Source organism: Macrotis lagotis, chromosome X (assembly GCF_037893015.1).
Source record: "Macrotis lagotis isolate mMagLag1 chromosome X, bilby.v1.9.chrom.fasta, whole genome shotgun sequence".
In the NCBI taxonomy this organism is placed as follows: Eukaryota; Metazoa; Chordata; class Mammalia; order Peramelemorphia; family Peramelidae; genus Macrotis; species Macrotis lagotis.
The window spans coordinates 587,086,750-587,099,096 of NC_133666.1; the positions used below are offsets into that span (position 1 = coordinate 587,086,750).

General features: G+C 36.9%; 1 protein-coding gene across 1 annotated transcript in view; it reads left to right on the plus strand.

Moving 5' to 3' along the window:
* The window catches only part of FER1L6 (fer-1 like family member 6), a 211,186-nt gene that overhangs the window by 179,072 nt on the left and 19,767 nt on the right, over positions 1 to 12,347 (plus strand). The window contains 1 exon segment of the mRNA XM_074202128.1: positions 2,029 to 2,270. Within this exon segment, the coding sequence (XP_074058229.1) occupies positions 2,029 to 2,270 (242 nt within the window).

The window sequence follows — 12,347 nt, forward strand, 5'->3', positions numbered from 1 at the left end:
GCTCAGGAGACTCCCCTGCTGAGCCTCGGCTCCCAGCACCTTGTGGCTGCCTCTGGGAGGCTGATGTTCTTTTGCTCTGGGGGGCCACCCCTCTGGCAGGCCGCCCCTCTGACCCCGGGAGCAGAGCCTTTCTGCTCTTTTCCAGGATTCCTTGAGTAGGAGAACTGCCTCACTGGGTCCTTTTGTGGGTTCTGTCTCTCAAAAATTTGTTAGAGTCCTTAGTTTCAAGTTTTATCAGAGAGCTCCTAAGACTAGATCTCTTCTTGTTGTCATCTTGGCTCCGCCCCCACAGTCCCATCTTGGCTCCGCCCCTGCAGTCTAAATGTTTCTTGAAATATCAATCTTTTAAGTGACTCATTGTTTCAAAAATCCTCATGGGATCAGAATTAAAATATAAAATTACTTGCAAAGTTAAAAATAACTTAAAGTAACAAATCAACCAATTAACTAACAAACAATAAAAGTAATAAATGCATTAAGTACCTACTATGTAGGAAGTTCTGGACAAAGTGTTGAGTATACATTTGATTAGCAGATATAGTATGTGGGTATTAAAGTAAAAAAATACAATAATTTTTGTTGTTTGGTCATTTCAGTCATAGCTGACCCCATTTGGAGTTTTTTTTTTGGCAAAGATACTGGAGTAGTTTGCCATTTCCTTTTCTATCTCATTTTACAGATGAGGAACTTGAGGTAAACAGGGTTAAATGACTTGCCCAACATAACACAGCTAATAGGTATCTGGGGCCAGATTTGAACTCAGGAAGATGAATCTTCCTAATTTCAGGCCCATACATAATCAACTATGTTACTTTGCTGCCATAACTATAACAATAACTAACTTTTATAGTTAGAGGTTTGTCAAGAGCTTTTCAAATATAATCTCATGTAGTCCTCATAATAACCCTGGGAAATATGAGTTATCATTATCCCTTTTTTACAGAAGAGGAAACCAAGGTAGAGAGCTGTTAAGTGACTTGCTCAAGGTCATAGAATTAGCTAAAGTTTGAACTTGGGTCTTCCTGATTCCAGGTCTAGTACTCTTTCCATTGTGACATCTAGTTGTCTAGCTGCCTAGGAGAGACACTAGCATCTGGAAGAGTAGGAAAGGCTTGTTTAGCATAAAACAAACATGACAGTGATGATGATGATGATGATGGCATTACTTTAATATCATTTTATAATTCTAAGTGCCCTTTAAAACTTTACTTTGAATCTTGAGAGTATAAAGTGTTCTAAAGTTTACGATGTCCTTTACATACATTACCTTGAGCTTTAAAACATGAGGCAGATGCTACAGGTACTATTATTCCCCTTTTAGAGGTGAGGAAACTGAGACTTGGAGAGGTTAAGTGACTTGGAGAGGTTAAGCCCAGGGTCCTTCATCCAGTACATATCACAATTAAGATTCAAACCCACGTTTTCTTAATTCTCAATTCTCCCATTATTTTTGGACTTAGGAGATATAGCTTCTAATTCTATCTCCATGTCTATATGACAATGACAACTCAAATTACCTCTTTAAGCCTTGTTTCTGCATTTGTAAATGAGTCAGTGCTTTAAACTTTAAGACCAGCACAGCATCCCATTTTTACGGAGGAGAAAACTGAGGCCCAGAGAACATAAAATAAGCAAACCTCAAAGTCTCAGAGCCAATAAGAGTCAGAGTGAGGATCCAGCTATTTGATCCTTTGCCAATGTTCTTTCTAGGCCAAGCAAAATAAATACCATGACTCAGGTCCTAAGAGAGAAAAGTTTTAGGAAAAAACAGGCAGGAAATTCCAGAGTCCCAGCCCACTGTTACGCTAGAATGAGGAAAATTTGAGTTCAAATCCAACTCTAACCCTTATTAACTGTGTAATCTGGATAAGTTACCCAACCTCTGTATACCTCAGTTTCTTCAAATGTAAAAGGGGACTAATAATGGCCCCAGCCTCATAGGGTTATTTTGAGGATCAATTGAGAGAATATCTAGTCATAATAAACTTTTATTGAATGTATATTCCCTCACTTGCTTTCTTCATGCAGATGGTTAAAAGGCATGGAAGATGATAAGCAGGAAACTGATGTGCATTATAACTCTCTGACGGGAGAGGGCAACTTCAACTGGCGGTTCCTGTTTCCATTTCAGTATCTCCCTGCTGAGAAGCAACTGGTCATCTCCAAAAGAGAAAACATCTTTTCATTAGAAAAGACAGAGCGGAAAATTCCAGCCGAGCTCGTTCTCCAAGTTTGGGATTTTGAAAGACTTTCTTCTGATGATTTCCTGGGTAAGCTGACAGCCCCACTGAATGCACATGAGCAATCTGCATCATTAGATAGTGTGGCCATCTCTGTCCTCCAAAGACTTGGTTCCTGCCCCTTGTAGAGTTTTCAGTCATTTGTAGTCATAGACTTATATATTGAAAGGTAGTATGACATAATGAAAAGGGAATTGGTTTTAGTGTTAGGAAGCCTAATCTTTCACTTATACTATGTGATCCTGGGTAAATCCTCAGTGACTCAAGGAACTTTTTAAGACTATAAACAGAATGGTTGCTTATCTGTAGGGTGGAGAAATCACAGAATTGTAGCCTTAAGGCAAGAAGGGACTATAGAGTCCAGTTCCCTCATTTTATAATTAAGAAAACTGAGGCCAAGAGAGATTAAGTCATTTGCCCAGAAACATAGAAGTACTAGGTAGCTATCATCTAAAGCAAAGAAAAAAAAATCATAGGTTTGGCCAAAAACCAAAAATATCAAGTTAAGATAGACATGCTGATAGGAATATCATATGGCCTAGTCATATGGACAAATGGAATATAGATAGAACTGTGACTTCCTCTCTACCCACTCAGAAGGTAGCCTTCTACGCCTTATCAAAAAATATCCAAAGGAGTTACCTAAGGCCAATAGAGAAAAAGAGACTTTCATAAGGTCACATAACTGAAATATCTCAGAAGTAAGATTTGAAAACAGGTCGTTCTGACCTAGTGCTCTGAGTGCCCATAATACCTTTATCTTGCCTGGTCATGAATTGTTTTACAGTTTCCATCCTCCTGTTTTTATTTATTTAGCATATAATAAAAAATAACAGCTCATATTTCTATCTGCTTTATAGTTCACAAAGGTTTTTCAATTAACCAACCAATATGCATTTCTTAAGCTGAGGATGACAAGGTACTGGAGATACAAAGTTAAAAATAAAACAATGCTAACTCTCAAGGAGTTTATGCTAATGAGTGAAAATATGTGAATAGGCAAATATGTAAATATAGAGACACATACATATATGTAGAGACACACAATATATATATATACATATACATGTGTTATATATATTATACATATATATATATATATATATATATATATATATATATATATATATATATATATATATAGATATATAGTACATGGATATCTGTGGAGGCAGAATATCCCAAACACCTTAGTGCAGGTTTAAATTATTTAAACATTATTAAAACTAAAATCAAACTAAGACTTTTCTAAACAAAAAAAAATGCATGGTACTTTGAAGTGGAATACAAGCATCTATGTATGTATGGGGTGGGAGGAGTAATGAGATAAGTCCTTAAGCAGTCATCAAGTGTTTATTAAGCACTTACTATGCACCATATGTATAGGGTATTCAGGAAAAACTAGTACCTCTATGTGAGCAGGCTTGCCAAGTCTCTTTTAGGGCTACTTATCTACCTTTGGTGTTCACCTGGTATCTCATCTATGACTCAAAAAATCTATGGTATGAGCAGTGGTCACATTCTGATAAGTTGTATCAGCAAATGGTTTAAATAAACTAGGCTGAGGGTAACTGACAGCCCTCAGTGAGTTAAGAGAATATCTATCCTAAGTATGTGAGAACTTCTTCTAATAGAATGGGTAGATGAGAACAATATTTTCTAGTGGACACCTGCTGAAGCAGGTGTTGTGGAGTCCATAGAGCTTAGTCAGACGTTGAAAATACCAAGATCATTAACTGACTCCCAGGCCATTACCAGAAGTCTGGACTTTTGTTTTAGTGCTGGACTTTTATGACTCTCTTTTTTAAAAAAAAATTTATTTAAGGCAATGGGGTTAAGTGACTTGCCCAAGGTCACACAGCTAGGCAATTTATTAAGTGTCTGAGGCTGGATTTGAACTCTGGTACCTAGGGCCAGTGCTTTATCCACTGTGACACCTAGCTGTCCTGACTTTTATGACTCTTGAAGAGAAAATGAGGCTGGTGACTTTGTGCAACTCTGCCTCACTTGATTGACTAATTGCTTGCTGATCTTCATTGTTGCCCTTTGTAATTGAAGAATATAAAATCATTTGAATGATGGCATGATGCATATTATGTTGATTAAAGTGAGGGATGTTGTGGCATCTTTCTCACTGCCTTTTCCAGAACAGGACTACTGGTGATGGTCTGGATACAGTGGGACGTCTTGGCCACTTAGATGTGGTCCCTCCTATGTAATCAAGGCACCATGGCATTGCATTAACTCTGGACAGAGTGACAATATGGTATTTTGGGGGACAAATTTGTAACATTACAGTAAAGCTAATCTGTCTCTTGATGATCCAAGTTGTCAGTATGGTGATTTTTAAGACAGTAAATCTATTTCAAGCACTTCAAGACATCACTCCATGATGTCATTGGTCCTCTTTGAAAACAAGTGACAAACAACATTAGCAACTATATACTAGGTTTTCAGGATATAAATATGAAAACAAAACCAATTTCTGCTCTCAGGGAACTTACATCTGGTCATGTATAATAAACTCCTCAGTTATAATTTACACTTATCTTCCTTCCCAACCTGCCCTTACCCCACCATTCTAATCTTCTTATATTTGATTCTCTTCCAGGAGCTCTGAGATCTAGGTGTACAGGCCTACTTGTTGGTCCTTGAACAGGACACCTTATCTTCTGTTTTTGGCTTTGATTTCCCTCAAGGCCTAGAATATTTTTTCCTCCTCACTTCAAACATTATTGCACTAGCAAAGAAAATGTGTTTTTTTATCATTAAAATGGAAATGGTATGAATTTGCGTTACTTACCTTACAGACTGCTATGGGAACAAGAAATCCCAAGTTTCCTTTAATATTCAGCTCAGCACTACCTTCTACAAAATCAATCAATGAAATTTTATTTAATAAGTGCTTACAGTGTATAAAGTACTATGCTGTGTTGATGATTCAAGAAAAGGCAAAACATTTTTTTTAATCCTTGCCCTCAAATAGCTTACATATTGATGGGAAAGGTAACTAATTAGATATATGCAAACTTCAGATTGAGTAGATAGAAGGCAAAGACTCAAGTAACTGGAGGACTTGGAAGGCTTCCTGAAGAAGGTGGCATTTTAAAAATATGTGTTTTGTTACACAATATAAACAGGAACTCCTAATTATTGGCCTTTTGAAGGTAGGAACCAAAATTCAATGTTGATTTTCTTGACTTTCTTGGCTTCTTTAAAGACAACTCTAATACTACTTATTTATTTATTTGTTTGTTTAAAGCAATGGGGTTAAGTGACTTGCCCAAGGCTACACAGCTAGGCAGTTATTAAGTGTCTGAGGTCAGATTTGAGCTCAGGTCCTCCTGACTCCAGAGCTGGTGCTTTATGTATTATGACACCTTAGCTGACCCCTCTAACACCACTTTCTGCAAAAATCAAGTTTTCTAATGGATTTTCTCCTTTCCTTCTGAACTAATGTTGCTGTGGGTGGGATCTTAGACATTTTATATGACATACAAGTGGTCTAAATTTTTAATTCAGTACAATTTAACAGGCATTTTTGAGGAGATTGGACTAGATGACCCCTAAGTTCCCTTCCAGCTCTAAATCTATGATTCTAAAATCCAAATGCAAAACAATCCAAATACAAACACCTATATTAGGTTCTAGGGATCAAAAGATAAAAACAAGCAGTCTCTGCCCTCAGGGAGCTTACATTTTCCTGGAATAATACAACAGATATATAGATATAGAATAAAGTAATTTTGAAATTGGGCAGAGCAGACAACTGGGGGAGTCAGGAAAAGCTTCTTGTAGGAGGTAGTATCTAAAGTAAACCTTGAAGGGAGCTAGAGATTTGAAGAGATTGAGAGGAAAAGAGCATTTCTAGCACACAAGAAAATCTTTACCAAAGTAGAGATGAGAATTAGAAGGCCAAATGTGAAGAACAACAAATAGGTCAGTTTGTTTCTAAATAGAGTGCATATTTATAGGAATATAGGCAGCAATGTGAAGTAAGTTTGGAAGGAAAAACTTTCAGACCCTGCCAGAACTGTCCTCCAAGTTGGTTTTTGAAGTATTAAAATATATGTCAGAGCTAGAAGGTGAACTATGAAATCATCTAAGTCAATGCCTTCATTTTCCTGAGAATGCCCCAAGGAATTCAAGTAAAATTTAATCAGTTAATAGAAATCTGAGTCCATGACAATGATATTAACTAAATATTAGAATGACTTACTCAGGGAAGATATGATGTGTACTTTTTGGAAAGCTTTAAAAATAGAAGAACTTCTGCCTGCTGGGGAAGGACAATTTTGAAGACAGTTCAATTTAGTTCAATATTTATCTTGCTCCTGTATGCAAGATTTCATATTAGGCACGGAGGATTCAGAAATAATAGTGACATAGACTCTACTTTCTAAGAGGAAATATGTGCATTTTGTTGGTTTTTGTCCTTCATTCTTGAAAAGAACCATGACATCAGGGAGGTGAAGCAATGACAAGCAAATGAATTGGATTTAAGTAAGGGAGAGCTGTATAAAGTTTTATGTGTGTGTGTGTGTGTGTGTGTGTGTGTGTGTATGCATATATATTATATATACATATGTATGTATGCATGTTCTGTGCATATCTACACACATGATAAATCTATATGTGAAATAAACTTATATGCATATGCTATATGTAAATATTTATCTATATACCTTTATGTATATAAGCATAGCTTTTCATGAGAAATAAAGAAGTCACTATGGGAAAACACTATTGGGAAACAGAAAGTGAGAGAAAAATCATTAATGGGGTATAGTGTTATAGAAGTCTTCTTGAAGGAGAAAGGAAGAGAGAAATAAGATTGCTCAAATGGTAACTTCCATTTAGTGATCTTTACTAAGGTAACTACTGTTAAATTCCAATCACTGTCCAAGCATCTATAACTGTGAACCACAATCAGGGAAAGGGGTAGAAGAGTTGACTGTGTCTTTTGAAAAATAGCATAAAGGTATATTAGTTGGTTGAAAGAAAGGCACTAGAGGGGTTGAGAAGTCATATTGAACTTTGGAGGGAATGATAATTAATGATAATTTCCTGAAATTATGTTTTCTCAAAAAACATCCAAAATAGATTTTTAAAATGAGATATCCCTAAACATGTCTTAAGATCTTATTTCTAAAAAACCCCAAAGAGGCAAAATGGCCGTGTGGAAAGAGGCAGATGGAAGCAAATAGTCTGGATTCAAAACCAACCACAGATGCTCTGATAAAATAGCAAATAGGGAAAATAATACTTGAATTATCTACCTCATGGGGTAGTAGAAGAACTTTGTACATCCTAAAGAATCATATAATTATGAACTATTGTTTGAAAAAAAAGGATTGTTAATTTTTTTGTCTTTGTTTTCATTCAAAGGACTGGTCCCAGAATTACAGTTCATGGAGCATTGTTTCAAAGACCTCTTTAATAAAGACCCTTTACATTCAGACTTATCAATTCCTAATCATATTTTTGACATTTCTGCAGTAGTGAACCCAGTGATGAACTGAGAAAATGAGCTGAGCAAAATAAAGGATGTTTTTTTTTTAAAAAGCTACATTGAGGAAGAGAGTGATGACAGAAGGAGTAAGCGGGTGATAGACAACAGAGAGAAGATAGAACTTAATTCTTATGTTGTTTCTAAAGGAATAAAAAGATCCAAAAGATGACTAATAAGGAGATAAAGCTGAGAGCTATGCAGTAGGAGAGCATTTAATTATCCTTGATTAGTTTAGGTCACCAGTCCTAAATAAACTACTTATACAGAGATTGTGACAGAGTCACTACTCCCTAGAGATTTAGTGTATGCTGTATCTAAAACTCTCCAGCACCTTTCAATACAGTCCACCGTGTGACTCTCTCCCTAAGACACAAGGAAACACCAAAATAGAAGGTAAACAAGCTCCTCTGCTTGCTCCTCTGTCATCCAAGGTCCATCTGGTGCTATTAATCTTCCACTTGACTACATTGACAGCTCTCATTTAAAACTGGTAGCTCAAAATTTTGGGTCACAACTACTTTTATAGGTTAGTGGTCTCAAAGGGGTAAATTTGGTAACTCATTGGTGTTTACCAATTAGCAGTTGTCTTCCTGCTCTACCTCTACAATAGGCTCACTTTCCAGATTGTGGCAAGATAATTTCAGAAAATCTTTTAATCAATGAGGCAGCTCCTTTCTGAAATGGTTCCCGTTGACTATCATTTCCCAAAAGCTGAGGGGCCCAGTTGTTATATTGTTTTTCAGTCAGGTCTCATTTAGGGTTTTCTTGGCAAAGATACTAGAATGGCTTGCCACTTCCTCCTCTAGCTCATTTTATAGATGAGGAACTGAGGCAGAGTTAAATGACTTGCCCAGGGTCACATAGCTAGTAAGTGTCTGAGGCTGCATTTGAACTCAGGGAGAGGAATCTTCCAGATTCTAAGCCTAGTATGCTATTCATTGGGTCACTTAACTGCTCATAAGGGCCAATATTTAGGAGCAAATTGCTCACTGGACTGCCACAGACTCGCTATGACTCTTTTCTTCTTCTTCTTAGTTATCTACAATGCAACTCTGCTGCTACTGTTGCTACTTCCAATTTGGGTTGGATGCTCCCTCAATTATTTATTCATCATTGCATTTCTCATCAGTTTCCTTGCTTTGGATAATTTCCTGAATTTCATCTCAGTTGAGTTTTCTATTTCATTTCTACCTTTTCAGTTCTCATCTGAGCCTTTTCTTGTCTTGCCTGGAATGTGCAGAATCTCCTAGTTGACTGTGACCTACATACTTAGTTAAAGGCGTCTTGACCATTTTAAAAGAATCATTAACAAAAGTGCTTAATTAAAATCAGATCTAACCCTGCTACCCAACTCTCTACTGAGCTTCTTCCCACATCTTAACATGTGTTACAGATAATTCTTCATAGTCTCTGAGGCAGATTGAAGTCCGTGTGTCTCTGAGCTCCTTGGAATTAATTTTTCATTTAACATTAAACACCTGTGGGTCCCTACTTAATGTACAATTACATTATAATTATTTTTTACCATCATCTACAAGCCTAGGATTAAATCAAAATTTGGTCTGGTTCCCCAGGTGTGTAATAACCCACTTTTCAAACACTCAATATGTCCATTTCTTCATAATTAAAAAAAAGTCTTCTCTGGACTATACTATAGAATCCAGCTTCCACCTCATTTCTCTTGTTTCTTCCATTACTAAACTTTTAAAAAATCACACACACACACACACACACACATACACACACAGTGCCTTCCCACTTATTCCTCAATTTCTTGCAACCTGGCCTCTTTCCCCACAACCCTCCAAATGAAACGACTCTCTCAATGGTCACCAATGACCTCTTAATCTTCCAAACCAGGACGGTCATTTTTTTAGTCCTCATACTTTACCTCTCTACAACTTTTGAAATTGTTGATGGAGCCTTCCTCCTGGACATTCCTTTCTCCCTTGGCTTCAGAGACACCACAGTCTCTCTATCCTTCTACCTTTCTAAGGACTCTTTTTCTTTTCACTTCACCATCTTCCAGATCTTTGTTATGACTAGTCCCAAAGCCATTTGGAAGATATTTGTCTTTGGTCTTCTTTTTTCTCCTCCTCTTTTCCCTTTCCTTTCCTTTCCTTTATTCCACTCTCTTCTCTGTCCTTCAGATCTTTCCTTTCAATCTCTTCCCATCCTTTTCAGTCATTTCCCTTCTTCCCTCTTCTGTTCCCTTGTCTCCTCTCTCTACAATCTCTCCTTTCACCTTTTCACTCACTTCCCTCAACTATCACTTCTCCAAAATTGAGCTAATCCTGTCTCGTCTCTTCTCTCTCTCTCTCTCTCTCTCTCTCTCTCTCTCTCTCTCTCTCTCTCTCTCTCTCTCTCTCATTGTTTGCAAGGAAGTGGGGCTGAGTGACTTGCCCAAGATCACACAGCTAGGTAATTTTAAGTGTGAGATTTGAACCCAGGTCCTTCTGACTCTAGGGCCAGTGCTCTATGGCTCTATGCACTGTATTATCTAACTTCCCCTTACCTTCTCTTTTTATGTCTCTACTTGTACTTGTCTTCCACATTGTGAGGGTTAGGGGCACAATACCCCAGTAATCTGGAAAATCTAGGTAAAAATTTTTAGCTTTCCCTTCCTACCAGAGAAGTTTGAATATTTTTCTTTTTCCCTTATGGGATAATTGTAAATTTTGGTTTAAATATTTGATCATAGGTTCTGTGTCATCCACTGTTCTTCATGTATCATTTGTAGCTTCTGCAAAACTTCCCCAAAATTCTCATTTAATTTTTCATGCTGACCTGTGATATAGCAAAACTGTGATGTGGAAAGTTATGTTGCAGAAGGAATAATTGCATTTTAACTTCATAAAGGATGTAACCACTTATATGACAAATAGTCATTTCAAAAGAATCAATTACCTTCCCTTTACAACCTGCCCCCCCCACAAGAAAACATCCTGTTTATCCTTCCAAATTCACTATTTCTGATAGTGGTACCTCTATTTACTTTGCCTCCCACTTTCAAAACCTTCAGTTCTTCCCTTTTCCTTACTTCTCATATACAATCAACAACATAGTCCTTCAATTTCTCCTCTGATTCCATGGCCACTAAATTAACACAAGACATCATTCTACGCACCTGGACAATTATCACAATAGCCTCTGCATAAGTTTTTCTACTACCAATCTCTCCACCTGCAACTTTCATACAACTGCCAAAAGAATCTTTCATACCTATAGATCTGATTCAAGACTCATCTAAAGTATCAACTTCTTCATGAAGTCATTCCTGACCCTTTTCTAATCATCACTAACTGGGAATATAAATACAAAACTTAGTCCCTGCCATGAAGGAGCTTATTTTCTTTTTTTTTTTTACCAGTTTTATTTTTTTTTATTTCTCTCATTGCAATCTTTTCATTACATACTTGTCTTACATCAGTTTTTTTAAGAAAGATCTTATTATTTTGAATTTTGTGATTTCCCCCCTAATCTTGCTTCTCCCCCCACCACCGCCCCACAGAACACAGTCTGTTAGTCTTTACATTGTTTCTATGCATTGATCTAAGTTGAATGTGATGAGAGGGAAATAATATCCTTAAGGAAGAAATATAAAGTATAAGAGATGGCAAAATTACATAATAAGATAATGGGTTTTTAAAAAATTAAAAGTAATATACTTTGGTCTTCGTTCAAACTCCACAATTCTTTCTCTGTATACAAGTGGTATTCTCCATCACAGACACCCCAAAATTGTGCCAAATTGTTGTACTGATGATATGAGCAAGTACATTAAGGTTAACCATTCCCCATGTTGCTGTTAGGGTATACAATATTCCTCTGGTTCTGCTCATCTCACTCAGCATCCGTTTATGCAAATCCTTCCAGGCTTCCCTGAATTCCCATCCCTCCTGTTTTCTAATAGAACAATAGTGTTCCATGACATACATATACCACTGTTTATTAAGCCATTCCCCAATTGAACGATATTTACTTAATTTCCAATTCTTTGCCACCACAAACAGAGCTGCTATGAATACTTTTGTACAAGTGATATTTTTACCCTTTTTCATGATCTTTTCAGGCTATAGACCCAGTAGTGATATTGCTGGATCAAAGGGTAGGCACATTTTTATGCCCTTTGGGCATAATTCCATATTGCTCACCAGAAAGGTTAGATGAGTTCACAGGTCCACCAAAAATGTATTAATGTTCCAGATTTCCCACATCCCTTCCAACATTGATCATTGTCCTTTCTGGTCATATTGGTCAGTCTGAGAGATGTGAGATGGTATCTCAGAGATGCTTTAATTTTCATTTCCTTAATAATTACTGATTTAGAGCAATTTTTCATATAACTATGGATCACTTTGATTTTATTGCCTTTGTGTATCTTTTGACCATTTGTCAACTGGGGAATGGCTTGTATTTTTTTAAAAAGTTGACTCAGGGGCAGCTAGGTGACTCAGTGGATAGAGCACCAGCCCTGGAGTCAGGAGTACCTGAGTTCAAATCTGGCCTCAAACACTTAATAATTACCTAGCTGTGTGACCTTGGGCAAGTCACTTAAACCCATATCCTAGCCAAAAAAAATTTTTTTTTGACTT